The sequence below is a fragment of the Euprymna scolopes genome, chromosome 11 (assembly GCF_053919585.1).
Source record: "Euprymna scolopes isolate OS-2025 chromosome 11, ASM5391958v1, whole genome shotgun sequence".
In the NCBI taxonomy this organism is placed as follows: Eukaryota; Metazoa; Mollusca; class Cephalopoda; order Sepiida; family Sepiolidae; genus Euprymna; species Euprymna scolopes.
This window is the reverse complement of record NC_136492.1, coordinates 105,730,538-105,755,272: the sequence shown is the minus strand read 5'-3', so window position 1 is coordinate 105,755,272 and position 24,735 is coordinate 105,730,538. Positions and strand designations below refer to the sequence as shown.

General features: G+C 33.4%; 1 protein-coding gene across 2 annotated transcripts in view; it reads right to left on the bottom strand.

Moving 5' to 3' along the window:
- LOC145288037 (protein O-linked-mannose beta-1,2-N-acetylglucosaminyltransferase 1-like) overlaps positions 1-24,735 on the bottom strand; it is a 185,293-nt gene that overhangs the window by 70,075 nt on the left and 90,483 nt on the right. The window contains exon 2 of one of the 2 annotated variants that reach the window (XM_080136052.1): positions 4,278-4,667. In XM_080136052.1, the coding sequence (XP_079992178.1) occupies positions 4,278-4,403 (126 nt within the window). In that variant the 5' untranslated portion in view covers positions 4,404-4,667. The remainder of the gene's footprint in view (positions 1-4,277; positions 4,668-24,735) is intronic. The other variant, XM_080136053.1, reaches the window with a different exon arrangement.

Below are 24,735 nucleotides of genomic sequence, written 5' to 3'. Positions count from 1 at the left end.
AGCTAATAAAATCAGATTCATTTCTAGTAAATTGTCTTCCAAGATAATCTTCTTTCAATTGACATTAATCAGAAGCGTTAAGTTAGAAGCGAAATTGAACATGGCACCAACATATTTTAATTCACGATATTAGTTGAAAAAAGACTTTGAAGAGGCAATACTTTAAAAAAAAAATTAACATGATCTTATTAACTATATTTTTAATCCATAATATGTAAAAGCCACGTTAATGGTCTATAGGAATACAAGTTTTAGACACTGTGCTGAGGATTAGATTTGCATGAGAAGGCTTTGCAGAAATTCATTTCTATAGAAGCATTGGTTATTTTAGTAAATATGACTTACATTTCATAGATAATTTATTATATATGATCTATTACTGGTTTCAAGCGCATCTAAAAATGGCAGAATGATTACTGATGTAATGTATGGAACCATGAAATAGGTTTTAAATCCAGATTTATTTTCTTAATTTATAGACTAATGTCACAAAGATATCAACCATTGCCTCCTTAATTTTCAAAAGAACCATTTAAATGGCTAGCATGTATAGAAATGACTCATGTGGCCAACATGGTCCAACAATACGGAGCCATATGGCCAACATGCCATATAATGGACATTAATGGCCAATGTGCTGGAGTACAGAACCATAGTCAAAATACCGGAATACGGAGCCATACGGTCAACATGCCGGAATAAGGAGCCATACGGTCAACATGCCGTATGGTCTACTTGTGATGCATGTCTGATGCTCTGCATAACCTCTTGTTTAGCTCCCCCTTACCTAAACCGAAACTCTTTAAAAAAAATATGACGACAGTACAATCTAAAAATAAGCTTAAACCAGGCTTAGGGACAAACAAATTCAACTTGCCTCCTCCCTTGAGGCTTGCATTCACAAATATCCGTGGGCTTAGAACTAATTTAGCTGATGTTGAAGCATTTCTCTTAACAAATACCCCGGATATCTTAGCACTAAGTGAGACTAACCTACACTCCTCCATCCCTTCTAACCACTTTAACGTGCCTGGATATCTCCCACTCTGCCGTAAGGACTCTGACAGACATATGCACAGACTTGAAGTTTACATTCGTAATACCCTCCCCCTGACTAGAGAAACAAACCTAGAAACAGATGATCAAGACTAAACATGCAACACAATATTAGCTACTATTATTTTCTCTACCGCTCTCTCTCGACTCAGGACTGCACCATAATAAACAAAGTCTCTGACAGCATAAACACGGCACTGTCCCTTGACACTAGCGCACAAATACATGTATTTGGTGACTTTAATGTCCACCACAAAAACTGGCTTGGATTCTCTACTTACACAGATGCAGCGGGCAGCACAACTCATAGCTTCACTATATCTCACTCCTTATCACAAATTGTTATGTTTCCAACCCGTTTCCCTGACCAGGAAGAACAACACGCATCACTTCTAGATCTGTTTTTGACCACAGTTCCCGATGACTGCATAACAAAGGCCCACAGCCCACTCGGGAACGCTGATCATGCAGTGATAATGGTTGAAATCGCCCTAAACCCTAGAGCCAAAACTGAAGAGCCAGTGCTCAAAACAACGAGATATTATAAAAAGGCTGATTGGGAAGCCATCAGGGAACTAATCAGAGATACCCCAAGAGAAATATTTTTTCTCTCCCTGCTGAACAGTGTGCAAACGAAACCACTGACTGGTTCAAAACTGCAATCGAAGCGCATGTTCCCATGCGGAAATTTTATAGTAAGCCCCACTCTCCCCAATGGTTTACGTTGACTTGCGTAACTGCCATTGCTCAAAAGCAGCATGCATACCGTAGGTTTAACCGACATAAGTCCAGTTCAAACAGACTGAAGTATATAGAAGCTAGAAATAACGTTAAGAAAGAAATAGCGACAGCTAAGAGAGAATTTACGGAAACCACTAAAAAGCGCATCGAAGCACAAAAACTAGGAACTCGAGACTTCTGGAAAATCTACAACAGTGTAGTAAATAATGGGCAATCAACAATTCCCCCACTAACCAACAATCACAAGGTTGTCTCCTCAGCAACCGACAAGGCTAACATGCTTGCCAGTTGGTTTGCCTCAAAATCCACACTGGACCCTTCCAACCATCCCCTACCTGACTTTCCTATGCGGACAGACGCCACGCTAGACGATCTGAAAACCACCCCTGCTCAGGTGCATGCTATCATAAAAACCTTGACACTTCAAAAGCATGTGGACCCGATCTTATCCCAGCTGTGCTATTAAAAAGTGCTCAGCCGAAGTAGCTCCAGTTCTCTCCAAACTCTACAACAAATGCCTTAATGAATCATGCTTTCCGGGCTGTTGGAAAACTGCTTCTGTTGTACCAGTATTCAAGAATTCTGGCGAAAGGACTGACCCATCAAATTATCGCCCCATTAGCCTCCTCCCACTTTTTGCCAAAATATTTGAGACCTTAATTAACCATACTCTAGTCCGGCACCTTACAGATGCTAAACTTCTGACTGCCCAACAATATGGATTTAGACAAGCCCGTTCCACAGCAGACATCCTAACTGTAATCTCTGAACGTATATACCATTCACTGGACAAAGCGGGGGAGGGCAGAGCGGTAGCTCTAGATATATCTAAGGCTTTTGACAGGGTATGGCATGAGGGTCTCCTCAGGAAAATTAGATCATACGGTATCACTGGTAGAATATTTAACATAATTAAATCCTTCTTAGATAAGAGAAAAATCCAGGTTATCCTCGACGGTCGTACATCTAAACAATATGATATAAATGCGGGGGTGCCCCAGGGTTCTATCCTTGGACCTCTATTGTTCCTGATATTCATAAATGACCTCCCCGACAAAATTGCCTCTGAGATGGGTATATATGCTGATGACACTACACTCTATGGCAGGCACGACAGGAAGACGAATGAACACATTTCTAAAGAAATGGCAGAAACACTAGAGGAAGACCTCCAATCTGTGGTGGAATGGGGACAAAAGTGGTTGGTCGCATTCAATGCTGCCAAGACTAAACTAGTTTCATTCAATAATTACAAGAAACCCTCTCTACCACCTATAGCAATTGTCAACGACTCTTTATCTGAGAGTACATCTTTCAAACTCCTTGGCCTAACGTTCACAGGAAACAGGAGTTGGAACAATTACATTGAAGGCATTGCCAGGGCCGCTGCAAGAAAGGTGGGCTCTCTCTACCGTGCTAGACAACTACTAACACCCGAAAGTATTCTGTACCTCTATAAGGCCACCATTCGCCCATGTATGGAGTATTGCAGTCACATCTGGGCTGGTGCATCTGCTACTAGTCTCTCGCTCCTTGACAAGGTTCAAAAGAGAGTCGCAAACCTGATAGGCCCTGAACTGGCATCTAAGCTTCAGCCTCTGTCCTATCGACGAAATGTTGTATCCCTCTGCCTTTTCTACAAGTATTTAAGTGGTGAATGCTTTGACGAACTGCAATCACTTGTGCTCCCACGACGTGAGCACCCTCGACAAACCCGACAGGCTGCTAAATCCCACAACCACACTGTAGAGATTCCTAGATGTAAAAGAGCTTTTTACTCCAATAGTTTCTTCCCCAGAACCGCTAGACTCTGGAATTCCATTCCAGGTCCCTGCTTCTCCAACAGTACTGACGTACAGAAGTTCAAGTGTAACGTGAACCGACATCTTGCTGCCTAAATCCCTACATAGTACCCCAGTAGTTGTTGCCCCTGATAGTAGCCCCCTACACCAAAGTGGCAATTTGTCTTGTTTGGGGTGAAAATGTAATAAAAAAAAATTAAAAAAAAAAAAAAATATGCCGGAATACGGTACCGATATGGCCAACATGCCGGAATACGGTACCGATATGGCCAACATGCCGGAATACGGTATCGATATGGCCAACATGCTGGAATACGTTACCAATATGGCCAACATGCCGGAATACGTTACCGATATGGCCAACATGCCGGAATATGTACCCATATGGCCAACATGCCAATCGTGCAGTATAACATACCAATAGGACCAACATGTTGTAAAACAGACGCACATATCCACCATGTGGTAAATCAGAGCCATGTAGCCTATGTGCCATGAAACAGTCAAACAAGAGTAATTGATAATATGCAAATTATATTTAACGAATCCATCTTTATTTCTATTTTCTAATATTTTATGATCCAGCAATATGGTCTCCAAGGACACTGAATGAATAAGAAACAAACACAAAAATATACAAAAAAAAACATGGAAAAACCAACAACATTACTTATTTACCTGGAATATTTTTGCAAGTATTTTCTTTCTTGAATATGTTCGCACATAGTGCCCATTCGTATTGCGGGCCATTCGTCGACGTGGTATAAATGGCTGAGCATTAGGGTTCGGCACCCAGTTCTCCATGATGGGGTAATGGAGTGTAGAAGGTCAAGCAGGGGAATAAGAGAGTGTGACTGGCCGAGGTCAGGGGGGATTGATAACACACCAGTGGGGGGTTGGACACTCTCTGTAAGAAAGTCTAAGTGCATACTCTTTGGAGGGGGGAAGGTAAGATCGATTTCAGAGGTGGGGGATCTTTAACTGGGAGTCACAGCAAAGTCAACAAAATCAGCAAAGGTAGATTTTATTACCAAAATTTTGCAGCAGGATTTCACCATCTTGAAATATCTGAAAAGATAAAGATTCAATGAATGAAAATAAAGAATATCAACATAACTAACATGTATTATTAATTGAATTAAAGGACAGATATTGAAAGAATTAAATTATGGAATATATATATGCACATACACACACACATCTGTACATACATACATACATTATATATATATATATATATATGAAATAAAATGGAGGTGAAAGGACCTGAATACTCAACTTTCGCCCACTTTATGCGGGCTTTTTCAAGAGGGATGGTCATTGACGTCAATGACCATCCCTCTTGAAAAAGCCTGCATAAATCGGGTGAAACGTTGAGTATTCAGGTCCTTTCACCTCTATTTTATTTCATATCGTTGGATGTAATCCAGCTCAACAATCATATATATATATTACACAAATTAATTCTTATGTATAAAAGGTATGTTTGAAGGCTTGTCAGTGAAGGAATTATTCAGTCCTTGTAAACAGATAAATAAATAATGATAATTCGATAGTTTTCAATAAATATTTATTTACCTGAGTATACATGGTATATTCTCGACTGTAGATGGTACATTCTTCAAATACTTTCAGGAGCAATTCCCGTTTTCAAAAAGTAGAAAATGTATATCTACTCTTTATGCTGCCGCAATATACCATCTACAGTTGAGAATATACCATCTATAATCAGGTAAATAAATATTTATAGAAAACTATTGAATTATCATTATTTATTTATTTATCTGTTTACAAGGACTGAATAATTCCTGCATTGACGAGCCTTCAAACATACCTTTTATCCAATAAACAATGCTTCAAGCGAAGTTTGACATACTTATATGACAAATTCAAAAAATATATATATATATATATATATATATATATATATATATATATATATATATTGATAGTGGTAATACAAATATCAATATTAATATTTATAGATTCAATCCTATCCTGAAAAAAATGCTCAATGTTAGAGATATAGCATCAACATACAAAAGGAATTAAATGGTGCAAATTTACATTTACAAAATTTATTTTTTTAAAGTAAGAAATAAAAAATACAAAAGATTATTTCCTTATTCCATAAAGTTTGAAAAAATTAGGCTTTTTTCTTCAGAGGAAAATAAGTAGAAAATAAAAGTATAGAATTGCTAGTTAGCACAAAAATTGAAAACTTTGAAAATTGTAACGTTCGAAAAAGTGATTTAGATTTTCAAAGATATTGAAAATGTTGACCATGAATCCTGATACAGTCAAATGACAAAATCCGATCAATAAATCCAGATAGATTAGAGTTCAAAAGTCCTTAGATGGTCAACTTAAATTTTTAATTGGAGCATTTTACCATAAAGTTGAGACAAACAGTATGCATACTTCAAAGTTAGCAAGTTAAGGTAGTTCTGTTAATTTGGTAGATCTCACATTATAAGTTTCTGTAAAGATTTGGATTTAAAGGTTACAAGACTTAACAAATCTTATAAAATTTCTCCACCCCCATACACTAAATAGAATAAACAACAAGGCTAAAAATGTACTAAAATATATGAATATTCACAGTTATACTGAAATCCTAAACCACTGGCGCCCCAAGATTTTCTCTTGTAGATCACAAATCTAATTTGCAGGATAAGCCTTCTATTAGGTTGATGTGCCCTTTCTGACTTAAGATTAGTAAGTAAAAATATCCTGGATAGAATTATCCAATGCATAAAGAAAAGGGTGAGTTTCCTACTTTGGCAATGCTATCATTCAATGGTTCCTTAATCATAGAGAAAAAAAACCCAAGTTGAACTTCATAAATAGGCTCCTTCAATAACAGAAAATTAATAACATAAAAAATACCTCCTCCCAAAGAAAATGCTATTTCTCAAAAAAAACAGTAATAACTTCTCACTATCCAATATTTTTGCATATTTAAAAGCATATGCGCTCCTCTTCCCCCTCTCTACCATGCGATAGTATAAGAAAATGGGCTTCATTAAGTTGTACAAAAGATAACAGTTCTATTCTTGCAAAAGCAGCAGCAGCTGCAACAAATATGTTAAATGATAATGAGAATTTCATGGTGAAATATGGGTGTTTACAATTAGACAAGTGTTTGGAAGATAAGGGCTCTTGCAATCAGTAAACAAACTTCGTTTTTGCAACAGTGAATCACTTGATGAAACCAAGCAACCACTATCAATTGCAAGATGGGTTTAGTAAAGAGAGTAAAAAAAAATGGACAAAAACCAATATTTCTCAAGAAACGTTCAGTTAAAGTTTCAAATTTATCATTGAAAATAGTATTTCATAAGATGCATCTAAAAATAAAAATGTATTCGAAGAAGATCATGTCGACATATTTAAGAATAAAACAAAATAATTAAGAATGAAATAATAATGACAAAAATAATGTATAACTATGATTAAATTATGTATAGCTATAATTAAAATATGTATAACTATAATAAAAACTATGTATAACTATGACTAAATTATGTATAACTATAATAAAAATATGTATAACTATAATTAAGAATAAAATAATAATGACAAAAAAAATGTATAACTGTGATCAAATTATACAAAAACATCATTTTTAATAATTAAAGCCAACCTATCAGACCAGATCACAAATACATTTTAACAAATATCAGCAAATTGTGTGAGCAGTTTAGGTTGAAAATATCATTTATGAATCTTTTATGTCCTTGAATCCCTAGCTTTGTCTGAATATTAATCACGCTTTTTTAATCACACCTAAGTTTGATATAGCATTTTATTTGGTCTGTCACACCTAAGTTTGATATAGCATTTTCACCACTAAATATGCAGATTGAATGAATACATCAAAATAACCAGTCTTATTTTTCAAAAAATTATCTGATTACATGGTTACAAAAAGCAAACACACACACAAACTGAAAGTAAAAAAAAAAAAAAAAAAAAGTAGGAAGTTCAAGGAATACATTAAAAAAATTGAAGAGGGAGAGGGGAGGCGTTATTACTTAAAGTATTGAATTACTCATAGAATATGTTATCTAGGCCTTGGCATCAACATAAAAGCAAGTTAAGTGTTGTTGGGATGATGAGATGCTCCACAATCAGTGGTGCCATTTCTAAAAGGTTTATTGTATTTTAAAAGAAAATAAGTTAGTTATTTTATTTTTTTTTGTTTTTGTTTTTTTGTTTTTTTAATAAAATAAACTGAAACTTTTACCTACTAAAATAGTTTCTCATTTAAAATTTTCTAAACATTAAACTATTTCTTGACTGATAATGTAGGGTGGACATTTCCGGTAGTGGTGGTCGTCGTGGTCACGTGTGGACATTACATTGAAAATTATATGAACATCTGGTTTTCTAGTTCACAAGTTTAACAGTGGAAACTCTTGTTACATGAAGAAGAAAAAAAACGGTGTGTAAAAGAAGATAAGGAAGACACATTACATTCTTACTTGAAAACAGGGGATACTCATGCAGCTTATTCATGTGTCTATTTCTTTGACCAACTCAATAAAAACAATACCATTTGAAGATTAATCATTCAAAAAACAATAAATTGTAATTATTTTTCTTTTCATTAAAACTGTTTCATTATTTATTAACTTTGTTTTACTTTTTATTTTATCACAAACTAGATGTACCCCGCGTTGCTCGGGATTAAACGTAACATTAAATTCCTTTAAAAAAAATAAATTAAGTAAAAAAAAACGGAAAGAAACTTAGATGCTAGTATTGTTTTTTGTTTTTTTTAAACAGTTCACTTCTTGTAAGTAAAAAAAAGTATTCGAGCCGAGATCGAAACCAAAACCTAAAGACAGTAAGTCAAGTACGATAACCATTAGACCAGCTTGCCACGCTCTTTATAAAGTGTTTTCAAACCTTGTAAAACAGTTGACAAACAAATAAAAATCTGATGACACCCAAGTACCAATTTTCCAATTTTGACTCCTTAGCAGCTCTTTTTCCAGATGAAAACCGATTAAAAAGTTTTCCACATGTCTGAATATCCTATATACCAAATTCCAAGTCAGTAGATCAAAAATTCATTGAGTATATATAGGTTAAGAAGTGTCCTCATACACATTCTCACTTTTATAAATAGATAGATTAATATAAATTCCAGTAGTCTGTTCAAATTCTTTCTTAAATCCCAAATCCAAACGCTCCCAATATGTTCATGCAATTCATTATAAACATTGGTCTTTGCAAAGTGTACTGATTTAAATTGATTTAAATCAATTTAAATCAATTTAAATATTATAAACATGAAAAAAATACTTCCTTTTTGCTCATAACATCTTTTAAACTTAACGACCATAAGGAAAGAAAAGAAATTTTACTTTTTGCTTGAAATTTAGAAATAGATTACAACTTGTTGAAAATATGTTGGTACTTCTAAAGAAAGGAACATCCAACAAATACTAAATATTTATCTTAAAAAAAAAAAAAAAATATCGCAAAACCATCATTCCATCAAAGTTTGGGAGTTGACAGTGGCTGGATTCGAGTGTGCAAAGTTCGAATCCAGCTCGTTCTACAAAAACACTTTTACTTAGGATGCAGCCAATCTTCATATGGCCTTGCCTGTAAGTTCCTGATGTCTTTCTAGAAAGAATTCTAACTAGAAAGATATCGGGGAAACCAATGCCAACAATGGAATCATCTGATTCATCCGAAATGAATGAATAAATTAAAAATAACAAATAGTTAATTACTAAAATGTCCTCCTTCAACCAATATGCAAATTAGATGGTGTGTCTATTATATAAAGTTAATTTAACTTAAAATAAGGCGTTTTGACATTTTACTCGTAGTGCAAGAAATGAGATCAATTTTTACATTTATTTAAGTAAATGTACATCGACTGAACTACAAATCCATTCCATACAACGACTGTGGGAAAACTTGTCAATGCAATAAAATGTCAAGTGCATCACAATGATGATTTCCAGTTCTGACATGGTTTCAAACTGCTTCTTCAGATTGATTGTAGAATGTCCTATGTTAATATAAATACTATGAATATTCTCTCTCTCATATATATATATATATATATATATATATATATATACTAGCAGGACTCCTGGCATTGCCCGGTCATAAGATATGCTTAAATATAATATTTTAATTCATATAAATTAGGACTATTATTATAGAAACAATTCTTTATCATTATACTGAACCTAATATATAGTAGTGAGATCAAAACTAAAAATATATAAATATGATTTGGGCGTTATCAGCTAAAATGGAAACCATACAACTCCCACCCTCTGAGCCATGCCCCCTCCCACACACACACACATTATATATATATATTCACCTGTCATCCCTTTTTTAAAGATGGAATCGTCCGATCATTGAAGATTCAAGCAAAGGCAAGGTCCACAGAGTTTAATAATTATATATTAGTGATGGGACGATTCCAAAATTTTTCCTAATTTTGATGAAAATAACCGATTCCAATTCAGAATCTTAAAATTTCTCAATATTTAATTAAATATTTAAAGCAAAACAATCTTTAACTACTGAAAAATCCCATGTAACATCATCTGCATATATTTTTCTTTAAAACGTAAACTGTATACTGGTCGATGGGGATGTATATTAACAAATAAATCTTTATAAATATTTTTCTCAAACATTTTCCTTGTAATTGCTCGACTGTAACTGTGAGACAAATGAAAATTCATATTTCTTTTAAAACAATGCTGCTTTGCAAGGTTCAGCTTTAAAGCTATTTCAATTTTTTTCATGGACAATTGAAAATAGTCAACGATTGGTATGCTCAATAAGAAGACGGTGTAGAAAGAATAGTTTACAAAACGCTCCTCCCTATCTCAAAAATAATTTTCTAAATAATAATGTGCGTATTCAGAAAACAATTCTTGACACGGAGGTTGTTAACTATTCTGTAGTTTGGCTTCGTCAAAGAATGTTCAAATTTTTTTATCCTTTTTATAAAGACTAGCGGGACCTGTGGAAATTCCACAGGGGACTCGTTCATATGTAATATATTGATGTTGGTATTCTGTAGATGTTCAGCGTAAATGGAGACGCCCTGATATTATTGTGTTGTTTCTTTTTTTTTTTTTTGTTAAAATTGCAAAAGTATATATCTAAACTAGCATGAACGCTCAGCAAAGCCCGGTCGTAAAGTACGCTTAAATATATTTTAATTCTTGCAGATTTCGTATATATATTATTATAGTTAATTTTCTATCGATTTTTATATATTATAAAGTTGCGATTTAAAACAAAAAATATATATCCATATGACTTGAGTGCATTGGCTTGAATCGAAACAGAAATAAAAACTTTAACTTGGAGTTCCTTCAGCCATATCGAAACCGAAACCAAAACATTTGAAGAATTCTTGATAAAATTATTTATGAAAAAAAAAAAAAAAAATAGATGACTTAAGTGCCATCAGCTATAATCGAAACCAAAACTTATAAATAATTTTACCAAGAATTCTTCATAACAAGAAATGGAAGTACATAACAATTAAACGACTCGGATGTAACTTTAAAAAACGAGCGTTAATTACTTATTAACTTTTTATGGTTTCTTATTAGATGATTGGCTTCATTTCATTATTATACTCAATTCTATTTATGCATAGTTTCTATATTCTGCATAATTGTATAGAATTTAAGATGAAAACGTTCTAACACTTGGAAATATCTATGTAATATATATATATATATATATAAGTGACCTTGTTGATGTGTGTGGAAAAATTCTACCAAATTCCTCTCTGAATCTACAGAGTTGAAATTTGATATATAGAGTATTTGAACCTGTAGTACACTTTTGACTTGGTTTTTAGCTGGTAAAATAGTTGTTAATATGTCAAAATCAAAAAAAAAAAAAATTAAAAAAAGACATTGGCCATGACCTGGCGTAAATCGACTATACTCTTTTTTTTTCTGCACATGCGTTAATTAAAAATTATTATAGGTTAAACACCGTTATTTTTTGCAGTTTTTGTATACATATGGATTTAGGTCATCATACGCTAACGGATAAGACTATATGTTTCAGTTTCGATTCTAGCTGATGGCACATAAGTCTTTTTTTTTTCTTTTTTTTTTTCTTTTTTTTTTTACTTTTAAAATCACTACTACTATATATTAGGCACAATATAAGATTCAATAGAGAAGTGGCTCTATAATAAGAAATATGAAATGTGCATGAATTAAAATATAATATTAAAGCATATTTCACGACCAGACAACGCTGGACATCCTGCTAGTATTTATATATAATAAAATATTTATATATATAAACTGTGAAAAAGAGTTCATTCAAAACAGATACTTATTAATACACAAGCAATAACTATTGTTGTTTGTCAGTGTAAATAAGACATTTAATTTACCTTTTTTTTATTCAGTAGTGAACTTTGGAAGATTATCCGTGAAAAAAAAACACACACACACAATCGCCAAAAGATAAGTATTTTATTATTTCTAATCACCACTTGGAAAATCACTTGCAATGTAAAACCCTCTAAGAAATTTACCCATCAATTTTATAAGACCGGCATAAAGAAAAAAACTAAATATATTTCTAGTATCAAGGGATTCTTTTCGTTTGTTTTACCGTTATTAAACTTGGGTTATGCAGTTTAACATCTACAAAAGTACCAGTGAAATGTAAGCCTATTAAATAAGGATAATGAAAAAAAAATGCGTTTCCTTTTGGAAGCTTAAAAAAGAAAGCAAATAAATAAAACATATTCACCGGCAGCAAATAAGTTTGTGATGTTAAATGGATAAAGTCGTCATGAAGGAGATATCCATATGAAATGAATAATACAAGTGGATATGGCTGCTAAAGAAAGACTTTGTTATGGATGAAAATAACTGCTGCTTTGATATAGCTAATACAAAATGTATAGAACTAACGAGAACATTGAGAATTTAAATAAATGCATGTATGTATTAAATGAAAAAGTAGAAACATCTATATTTAAATCTATTGAGTGTGTGCGCATTTCAGATGAAATTAAAACGATAAAATCAGTTTCAATTTCAATCTAAAAAGCTTCAAGACATTTTAGAAATCTAAAATAGAAAAAAAAAAAATTCTTAAAAAAATAAAAATGCGAAAATCAGAATGGTGCAGAACTTGTGTGCATGCGTGCGTTCTGTACAGAAAAAAAAGTTAAATAATCTATAGGAGTCGTTCCAAAAGTAAAGCCTTTTTTTTTTTTTTTTTTTTACTCAAAAGTTGAAGAGCTACAAAGCCTAGATGGTACCATTAAAAGTAGTGACTTTTTGTGCTCTAGAAGGTATTTGTCTACATAATCAACATCATTGTCAATGCACTTTTGCTAGGAAATTAATCACATATTTCTGCTTCTGATGCACGTCCATGATAGGTGTTGCTCCCTTAAGTGTCTCCCTCCTCTCCACCTGCTATGGGGCAGGGCTCCTCTTTAAAATTAGTATTTATTTGCTTCCCCACGAATGCAAAATGTGACACAAGATCGTTTTTAATGTGGGGGGAAACCAGCTTCCTCAAAAAAAAGGGCAGAAGGGGCACTCTGGTAGGGACCAAAAATAATAATTGTCTCAGTATAGAGGGTTTCCCCTTCATTGACCGAGACAAATTACCTCTTGCATCTTGGTCCGAAGGCCAAGAACAGAAAAAAAGGCAAATCTTTTTCCTTTAAACTTCAAATACACCCATTCCTGCAAAACACTAAGATGATTACAGAATTTTATGACTCACTGCACTATTCTACCAACTTTTGTCCAATGAAATGCCGGAACAAGAAGGCAGCCTTTCATCTATCTATATATATAAAAGCGAAAATGTATGTATGTATGTATGTGTGTATGTCTCGCAAAAACTTTCGACACAGGCCACGGCTTTTCACAAGATTGGTATCATTTTTAAGCCCGAACCTTCACCCGACAAATATTGAAAAATTGGCCAAAAACATTAATTCCTTCACCCTAAACTAGCCATTTTTATACAGGGAGGGGGCAGCAAAAACCGTCCTCTCATGACAAGATGGCTTCTACACATGCGCAAATGACGTCGGAATATTATTTAGTTTAAATATTTAAAAAAACGACCCAATTTCGTCACCGTCATCTTAGCTTACTTGATTAGAAGTCGGCGTAATTATCTAAAGGTTGTAAGTTCGAATCATGGTGTTGGATGTCTTTTTTTTTGCGATTTTTTAAATTTTAATATTGAAACAGGGTTACTTAAGCAATTTTTCACGTTCTATGTTTTTTTGTTTTTTTTTTCAGATTTTTTAAAGAAATTTTAACGGTCGTCTTTCTGGGTTTTTTCCATCACATTTGCGTTTTCTTTTTATGTTTTTGTTTTTCCGATTTTAAGAAATTTTAACATCGTTTGTCTGCCTTACATTAGTTTGTTTTTTTTTCAATTTTTTTTTTTAAGATTTAACTTTTTTTATATATAATATTTGAACAGGGTGATTACTTCGCTTATTCTTTTGTTTTGGCCCCCCCCCCTCCAACATCTTGGGAAAATAAAAATAAAAAAGCGTTCCCGCAGTAAATGAAATACTATCCCACAGTCAATTGACCTCATTAAGTCATTAAAACGTGCACCTGCCAATTCTAAATAGTTAAATAAATTCAAACGTGTTTCCGTTAGTATTTCGCGGTGGCCCAATGGTTAACGTCGCATGTTTTTTTTTTTCACACTTTAATTTCCAACTTTGCCTCAAGGGTTCAGGTTCGATCCTCATACTTACCTACCAAAACTTTTTTTTTATTTTAACCCCCACCCCCTACCCCACCAAAGTTTTGATTTACCCAAAACCACACACACCTCCAAACACCCGAGCAACGCCGGGTACCCCCCGCTAGTATAATATGAAAGGGCTCAACATGAAAAAGCATGTTTTTCACGTTTGCAACAGTTGTTTAGTTTTATTCTTCAGTTTTTCTTTTGCAATGTTCGAGAAAATGACCCTTCTGTATAATTTTCTGCATGTTGCGTTCAACACAAAGATCTTATTTACCACAAAACAACGAGGTGCTTTCAATAAATTTCCAGACTTTTTTTTGTATGGCCACTTTTATTGATCGTACACACATGAAACTCTAGTAGTCACCTTCGAAGTAATCTCCTCCAGCTGCAATGCACTTGTTGTGCCGTTCTAACAACTTCTGGAAGGCCCCAAGGAAGACCTCTTGTGTGAGCATGTCAATGACCCTTGTCACAACCTCTTTCATCTTCTCAATTGTCTCATAACGATAGCTTCTAACGTTTCCCTTGAGCTTAGGTAATAATCAAAAATCACAGGGAGCAAGGTCTGAACTATAGAGAGAGTGAGGAACTATCTTGCTGCCCATTTTGGTTAACTAGTCTGTGACAAGCATGGAGTTGTGGACTGGTGCATTTGCACAAATCTTCTGCATCTTCAGTTCCTCGTGAATAACTGTGTGTACAGTTCTCACACCAACATCAAAACTGTGCACTTATTGTGTCTATAGACACATGACGGTCGTTATCCATAAAATTCTTTATTTGGCCAATCAACTCTGGTGTTCTGACTTCCTTACTCCTCCCACACCTCTCACAGATTCCCTGCCTTCCTTGAATTTCTTATGTCACTCAAAAGCTGATGCTCGATTCATGCAAGATGGTCCTAAAGCAGTCTGAAGCATTCCATACATTTCTGTGGCATTTTTTCCAAATTTAAAACAGAATTTTATTGCAAATCGTTCTTGTAAAGTGTTTTCACGTCCAGATTGCATTTTTGAAATTTACCAACTGTGAGAATCACGCTTTAGTATGGTGCATTCCAATTCCTGCTGTAGCTGTTCATCTGAACCTGAAATCATAAGAATTGGTCAGTCATCTCATAGGATGTATAGCAATAACATACCGAATTTTCAAGAGTCTACGACAATTTGGAATGCCTTTATAAAAATGTTTGGAAACTTATTGAAGGCACCTTGCACCTGACCCAATCTGAAAATGGATCACGAAATTTAAATGGAAAACTATAAAGCTCAAAAAATTTGCAAGAACTCTAAGTAGTTGGGCAGCTATTACTGCTATGCTTACAGTTGGAAACCTTTCACCCCCACCCAACTCCTGTGTCAGAGAGAGCCATCATTAGTTATTTCCAACATTTTGCAAATTTAATTTGCATTTTGAGAAAAATAAAAAAACAAAAAGAGAGAGAACAACCAATATGGTAAAACCTACCTTTTTAAGTTCGCCCCCCTTCAAACGAAACCACTTCCGAGTAAGGAAGAAGAAAAGGAAAATGAAAGGAAAGCAAATAACATCCAACTTTCTTAGACCTACCTCACTGCCAAAAAATGAATTAGGAAAGAAACCAGTAAAATAATTCAAAATAGATTTACCTCACAACCCCTACAATTCAGAAGGTAACATTACAAAGAATTCTACAATAACGCGAATAGCTTTCAACATTGTAATTACTGCAGCAATTAACTTTTCAAATGCACTCTAATTAGAAGAAGGCGGAGTGAGTTTTATATAATTACTAGCAGGCTGTCCGGCGTTGCTCGGTCTTAAAATACACATAAATATTATATTTTAATTAATGTAGAATTCTTATTTATTAGAAACAGAAATATCGGAGGTAATAAACGTAACGTCAAATTCGTTTACAAAAAAATAAAAAGATACAGTAAAAAACAACGGAAAGAAACTGAGACATGTGTATGCGAATATTATGTTTTTTCTATACAGTTCACTTCTTCTAAATAAATAAAAAATACTCAAGCCGAGATCGAACCCTAAACCTAAAGAGAGTGAGTCAAGTACAATAACCATTACACCAGCTTCACATGCCTTTTAATGAGCGTTTTTAACCCAACTTATATTTTAACATAAGGAAAGCTGTCATATTTTACGACCGTGCATGTGCAATTGTGAAACAGTTGAAAACAAATAAAAATCCTGTGGCCTCTCAGGTACTAATTTTTTCAATTTTGACCTCTTAGCAGCCCTCCCCCCCCTCCCCCGGATTAAAAAGTGTTCCACATGTCTGAATAGCCTATATACCAAATTTCAAATCTGTAGATCAAAAATTCATTGAGTATATAGGTTAAAAAGTGTCCTCACACACATTCTCACTTTTATAGGTATATAGATAACAATTGCAAATCTCATTTGTGACTTGGTTCAATCGGACATTTGCAGGACAGAATGAATATTTGTTTGTTTTCAAATTGTTTTATGGAAAAAGGTTTATTCATTCTTGTGAAAAGCAAAGATAAATAAATATCTGGTTTCTGGTTATTTGTTTTATTTTAAGGCATATCAACATTTTTTTTAATGTTGAAATACAGTCACTTTAGTAAAAAATTCTATGCTTCAAATCCTCAATATATTCACATATTTATTCATTGGTATTTGGTTTGGTAGTTTTGTTTTATGGAACATCAACTCTTTTCCGGGTTCTACAAGGCATAAGAGCATAACCTCCGATTTAAAAATTGAAATATTTTAGATTTACATTGAATTTAATTCATAGTCATTAGACACCAATGACGTAAGATTCCTTGAATTTCAGTTTCTTTTTAAGACCACTAATGCTTAAGCCTTAAATTTTAGAAATTTTCGAGAATCAAAGGACATAATGGATTTTTATCAAAATTGGAATAAGGATTCAAGACATAATGCTTAGTATCATTATATATTGATTTTAGTTTTCATAGAGAGACATAAAAGTGATACAAAACTGTTTTGTCGGGAGAATTTTATTTGTCCTGGGACAGGTATTTTTCTAGCGATCATAACAAGTGCTACTACTCCAACTAAGAATGGACTCGAGAGTAATGGTAACGAATTCCAGTATTATAGACCTACATGTAGTTTTATGTCACATCCAAGAGGGTTCGGATAACAATAAAGCTGAAGTAGTTGATAGAGTTTGGAAATAAAGTAGGCAGTAGAAAAAAAAAAAAAAAAAAAATAGAAACAAATTACAACAAAGTTAGATTAAGATTAATTACACAACACATGGCCTCCAGTCTGTAGTGAAATGAGACATAAATGAATGGTAACATTCAATGCTGTCAACACTAAACTTATTTTCTTTAAGAATTACAAGAAAACTTTTCAATCACTGATTGCCATGATAAATAATACCCTACTTGAGAGCTCATTCTTCAAATTCTTCAGCATAACATTCACGGGCAATGTGAATGGAAACAAATACATTGAAGACATTGCCAAACCTGCTGCAAAGAAGGTGGGACCCCTCTACCATCCTAGAAAACTATTCACACCTATCAGTATCCTCTATCTATACAAAGTAACCAATCGTCCATGCATGAAGTGTTGTTGCTACATCTAGGCTGGTGTATCTAACCACTAGACAGGGTTCAAAAAAAGATTATTCAACCCGATAGGTCTCACACTATCAACCAACCTCAAGCTTCTGTCTCATCGACACAATCCTGCAACCCTGTGCCTGTTTTACAAGCATTTTAATGGAATGCGCTTTGAGAACCCTATAGTGCTTGTGCCCTCTTAAGGTAAATATCTCCAACTAACCCAATTAACAAAATCTCACCCATTTACTGTAGACATCTCTAGAAAGTTTTCGACTCTAATAATTTGTTTCCTCGAGCTGCTAGCGCTAGACTTTGAAATTCCCTCCCTGTTTCCTGCTTCCCTAACTGTACTGACATGCAGGAATTTCCAAGTGGCAATCTGCTTTGTTTGAGATGAATAAGAGTACAAAAAAGCATGAAAATAATAATCCTCTTTGCTCAGAATCGTATTTAGCAAAGAATTAGTAGGCCATGAAACGTATCACTTTATGCATGATAAAGAACTAACAGGCCTGAAACATATCACTTAACATAGGATCGATTGCTTAGAATAAGCAGTTTACATGTAAAATACATTATCTTATTGCTTATAATAAATAGAAGCTCACCTTAAAAGCAAGCGATTGAAGTAAATACCAGTTTCAACTAAAGAGATTGATATGTAAGCATTCATGTAAAATTCGAATTATATGAACTAAAAGAATACCCGTCCCAGGAGTGATAAAATTAATTCCAAGTACAGAACAGTTTTACACCACTTTTATGTGCCATGACAAACATAAAAATCCATGATATATTGATGCATTCCTTATACTCCAATTACATGATTTTGATTCTAGAAAACGTCTAAATTTTAAGACTGTAGATTAAGGAGTCTTAAGAGAGTGAAATGCAGAAAATCTTGCTTAATTGGTGTCTTATCACTAGGGCTGTGACAACAGAATATTCTTTTTATTCTTTTGACTCTCGAATATATATCCGACACAGTTAGAAACAATTAATCAACCCAGAACCACATCAGTTTCTATAAAAACATAAAAAAAAAAAAGATATTAACTGATATATACTCGAGAGTCAAGACAATGAAAGCTCAACTGAACTCCAATCTTTGATTCTCTCTTATAAGACATTTGAAGCAAGAACTTGCCTTGCTACTACAATGAAAAGTAATTTTCTTTTCTCTCTCCAAATGCCTAATATCCAGTAGAATTTCCAAAAACTAAACTTCTTTGCAAGGGCTCCTAACTTGTGGGAGACATTACCACAAGACTGCTTCCAGATTGATTACAATTTGGTCATCTTCAAGTCCAATGTCAACAAAGTGTTGTCATAAATCATAATCAAATGCAATTCATTTTTTTAGCTATGTTTATACACAATAGTATCCCTCATCTTTCGTCTGACAGTTATTCCATTTCATTAACCCTTATCCTCAAATGGCTCTTAGCCTTGATAAGTAGTAAATAGTATAATAAAAAAATGTTCTGAGTTCAAGTTTCAATTCGTAAGAAATCAATAGAGTATGAAATCCATTTTGTTTTCTGTTTCCACAAAATGTAAAGATCGCCATTGGCAACATCCCAACAACTTCATATGAGCTGCCAATTGTTCGCTATCTAAAGAGACAATAATGGTTAATGTTGGTCGAAGTTTAAAAAGAATTCTTCCATTTTTTTTCCATCATTTTGTTCAGTGCAGAACCACAGAAATTATATCTTTTGATGATTTTATTCTTCCAATCAAAATGGTTTCGCTACAAGCTCCTCACCCCCGACCCCCATCTTTCTTGATGATGAGAGAGAGGAAAGAAATATTGTACAAGATATTTATCATAGTTCAGTTAAGTTGGGCATAAGATCAGTATCAGGTTGACATGTAACCAAAACGTTCTTAATTTTAAAATACTCTTCTTTCTTTCGTTCTTTCCTCTTGGAGAGACAAGATGTGGTGCCATTGAAATCGGTTATTTTAAACTGGTGCATTAATGAAACTTGAAAATTTCTCTGAACTGGCTTACTAAACATTTCTCTAAACTAGACAATAATGTGACAAAAAAAAAGTAGAGAATGGAATTTCCGTTTTTAAAGCCTATTTGGCTGTATGAATACCATGCTAAAAAAGGTATTTCTAATCTCTAGCATTCGAATAAGCAACATCATCTCTTAAAAAAACCTATCATATGTTCTAGAACGTTGAAAGGTGAACTGAACATCTTTGGAGAAATAACGAGTACAAGTTTGTTTTTTAATAATCTTTATTGAAAAATACAAATATCTCCCATGTAGGTAAGTGTTTTATCACTTACTAGCAGCCCACCCGCCATTGCTCAATCATAAAATACGCTAAATATGACATTTTAATTTATGCAGATTTCATAGCTATTATTTTAGGGCCAATTCTCTTTTGATTATTATGTATAGTAATGATTTCAAAAGTTAACAAAAATATGACTGTGGAATTAGCAGAAGATTACTTAAGAGGAATTTATATTCCAAGAGGACGGCTTAACAAGTATTTGCATATGTGTAGAAGCAACACATTTAGTCAACTTACACATGTCAAGTTCCAATTTTTTTTTTTTTTTACTTTGACTCCTTAGCAGCTATTTTTACTGACTAAAAATCAAAGCGAACTTGCTCCACAGATCCAAATCACCTTTATATCAAGTTTCAAGCCTGTAGACTAAAAATTGACAGAGTAGTTTGGTAGAGATTGTTCCACACACAAAGTTACTTATATATAAAACTATTTACATTCCAATATAACTAATATGACATCGTCACATGGACATGCCCATTCCCGTTAGATTACTGAAATTAACATTCAGCCTGGTCGATTCAAGATGAGTGTCTATTTGAAAATAACATCTAATGTTTTATGTCATCTTTCTTAACTGGGATATACGTGCTGACTGGGGATTGTATGTGAAATCATCATCCCCATAAAAATTTAGTGGAAGGTGGAATGCCAGACGCTGAACGAACACAAGAAAATGGTATTCCTGGTTATTCAAATAACTTATTCTTACTTTCTGAATTGCAAACATGAGAAAATGAAAGAAACCCATCTTGCAAGGTGATTGGTCAATATGAATGAGGAGAAAAGCATCCTCATCCAAATTTAAGCAATCACTGAGTCAGCTAACCTTGTGCACATAGAAACAAAGGATTCAACTTTTTATGAAAACACAAAAGCTAAGATTTTTTTTTTTTTTTTACTAAATGGTCACCACTTACTAAGGTTTGGGGGAGGAGGGACAATTGAGGATAAGAGTTAAGATTTTTAGTTAACGATGAACGCCACCACAAGAGAATCGGAATTAAATCAGTGGAATTGGTAGAAGATTACTCAAGAGGAATTTATATTCCAAGATTTGTTTACGTTTAACTTGAAGACAACCATGTTATAGTCAGTTGGGAAGCAGCCTCATGGTATTTTGTTCTACAGATGGAATGTCTGAGAAAAGAAACTTTGTTCTTTTCGTTTGACTTCGGGCCAAGTGAGTGAATGTTTTACAGGGGGAAGGGACCAAGAATTCAAGCTTAGTTGAGCACCTAGCAAGAACATAAGGACAATAGAGAGAAAGGCTAGTGATATCTATGTGAAAGAGGCGGTAGAGATAAAAGATCATCTCTTACTAGATTGCAAAATCGATTTTGTATTCTGTAAAAAAAAAAGTAAGAAAAGAATACTGAGCAGCAACTCCCATATATGACAGGAGTACTCCATTATGATCTACTGGCTTTCTACAAGTAGAAGATTGTGTCAGGAAGGAGGTACTTTCTAGAGTGGTAGAATGATTTGTCCAGTTAGCTTAGCAACAGATCGGATATTTCAGGTTTGGAGCTAAATTGACTCCTATGATTATCAGAGAATGGAATGGGGCTTGCCAAAAACTCTAAAATTTTAACAAAAACAAATATTCTTATCTTTTTGTTTTGTAAAACTAATTAGTCATTATTTATCGAGGCCAAAAGTCACTCAAGGATAAGGGTCAATGAGATTGCCAGTTGAATAATGAACAATATTATGAGTGGATTGAAAAAAATGAACGGAATTGAGAATTATGATTACTTGAAAGGACGGCTTAACAAGTATTTGTTGACATTCGACTTGAAGATGTTTAGTCTGCATAGAAGCAGTTCTGTGGCAATGTGTTCCAAAGATTAGAAGTTTTTGGAAAGAAACTCTGTTCATGTAAATACCATTTGGTACAGAGGAAGAAATGGAAACTTCTTTGCAGTGTTACTTTTAGAAACAAGATGCTTACAATTATATCTCAAATGGCAAACCTTGGAAAATAACATTTTTTTTTGTACTTATGTAGAAATTCACACGCTGTGTGATTTACAGAAAGGAAGAGAAACTATCCAAGTTCCAAGTACATATTGCTATAGGATTTCCAACTTCACTAGACTCATAATTCCTTGCGGTTGCAGTAAGCATTGTTATTTAAAGCGATAAGAAAGTAAAAGGTTTCAGAAAACACACACACATATTATATACATACATATATATATATATGGCCAGTTATTATCATAACACAATCTGTTTATATTTGCAATAAGTTGGTTTACTGCAAAAATGGAAGTAAAATACTTATAGGCAACTTACAGTACAGTTTATGGAATATATTTCACCCTTTTACATATACATATATGTTAGTGTTGGGACGATTAAGTAGAATCAGAAATTGGAAAAATCGAATTTTTTAGGGTATCGGAATCGGTAAAAATTGTGCTTATTTTCCTATGCCAAAAACGATAATAGTCTTTTTTTTATTTAATTTTGTTTAAAACAATTTTCCACTAGTGGTAGTAATAATAGAATAAAAGAAATATTTATTGATTTTAAACTGCCAGTAAAACTAAAATCTATAGATCACTCCCCCACCCCACTCCACAAATGTAATTTTATGTTTGAGAAAATATCTGCACATTAACCATGTATTTTACAGTTGTTGGGGAAAAAATAACGTTATAGTTAAATATTTAAATCAGAATCGGGAAAGATATTTGAATTGTTCCATCACTAATATACATACATACATACAAGGGACGTTCCAAAAGTAAGCCTCCTATTTTTAATCCACCCGAATGGATCAGAGGGGATTGAAAATTGCATTGTTTTGATGACTGAGCTTATACATTCATGACCTGAAAGTTCCATCTCTGTTACAGATATTGACGGTGTAAGACTAAGAAAGCAACCACTGTCATGGTTGAGGCATCATTTATGATTGGCAAAAGGTGCTTTGAGAATAGTGGTGACTATGTAGAAAAATAAATTCTGAAGCACAAAACGTTGCTTGTTTTAATGATACCACTCTTATCTTCATAGCTCTTCAACGTTTTAGTTTTTGAGTTAAAAAATAGGAGGCCTTACTTTTGGAATGTAAATATTATACTAAATATGTGTTGGTCAACATTTCTTTCCCTAAAGCTTTTTTCCAATATACTTTAATAACACAAAATGCATGTTAGTGTACCTTAATTCTGGAATTGAGTTATGTTTGAAAAAGAAATTCTGTTTGAATTGCTTTATAATTAGATGTAATTTATAATTAACTGAACAAGTCACCCATCTCTCTCTCTCAGCAATCTTTGTTTTTCTCTCGCCCTCTCTCTATGTTAATTCAACTATTCCACTCTCTAATATTTATGTCTCTATGAGCATTTAGAGAAAGTGTGACTTTTTTCTCAACAGTCATTTAATTTATAAACCAAACACATAAATTAAATGGTAAAATAATAAGTCATTAGTTCTACATAAGAATAATATTTCTAAATTATAATAATAATAATAATAATAATAATAATAATAAATACTCTTAATAATTTCTACTATTATATAAAAGAAACTTTGTCTGTGTGCATTGAGTTAAAGCTCTATGAACTCAAGCGACTGGACCATTTTTTATGAAATTTCACACAGATATACTTTACGTATCTGGCAATGTTCTTAGATAGGTTTTGTATCAAAATGTCTTCCATATATTTAGGGATAATCGAAAAAATCCGATGAAAGAAGCAATAGGCGATTTTGATCTTATACAGCCTAACATCACAAACGCATTTGAAAAGTTTTATTGCCACACAAGCAGAAAGGCCCAGTTTATAAAATCAATTGTAGGTTTTGATATGACAGAGGCGCATCTACAGTTGATTTTATAGGTTGAGTCATTTTACTTGTGTGGTGATAAAACTTTTCAAATGCACTTGTGATGTTAGGCTGTATAAAAGTGTTAACTTTGGTCAAAATCGGACTTCTTTATTTATTCAGACTGTTTCGATTTTCGATACTTATCAGATGTATTCTGATACAAAACCTATGTAAGAATACTCCCAGACACATCAAGTACCTTCATGTGAAATTTAAAAAAAAAATCGTCTTAACCATTTCCAAGTCTATAAGGAATGAACTCACACAACACAGTTCGTTTTATATGATAGTAGAAAATGTTTGTCTACATCAGCCACTCCCTCTGATCACATCAATTTGCAACCAATTGTTTTCTCGGTTGACTAAATTTCAACCTACTTCCCCCTGCATTCTTAGCTTTTAATTCATAATTAGGTTAGTCACATTGTTGACATCAACCCTGGCTGCTCCTATTAGACTCTATATTCCAAGCATAAGTTTTTACAGTGGCATCTTCTTTCTCTTTATTATTATTATCCTAAGTTTGTAGTAATTTCGATTCTTGTGTTAAATAATTTTTTTGTGTCTTTAAACTTGAAAATTTATAGTTTCTCACTTCGACAAAGCATGAAAAGCAGAGTTCG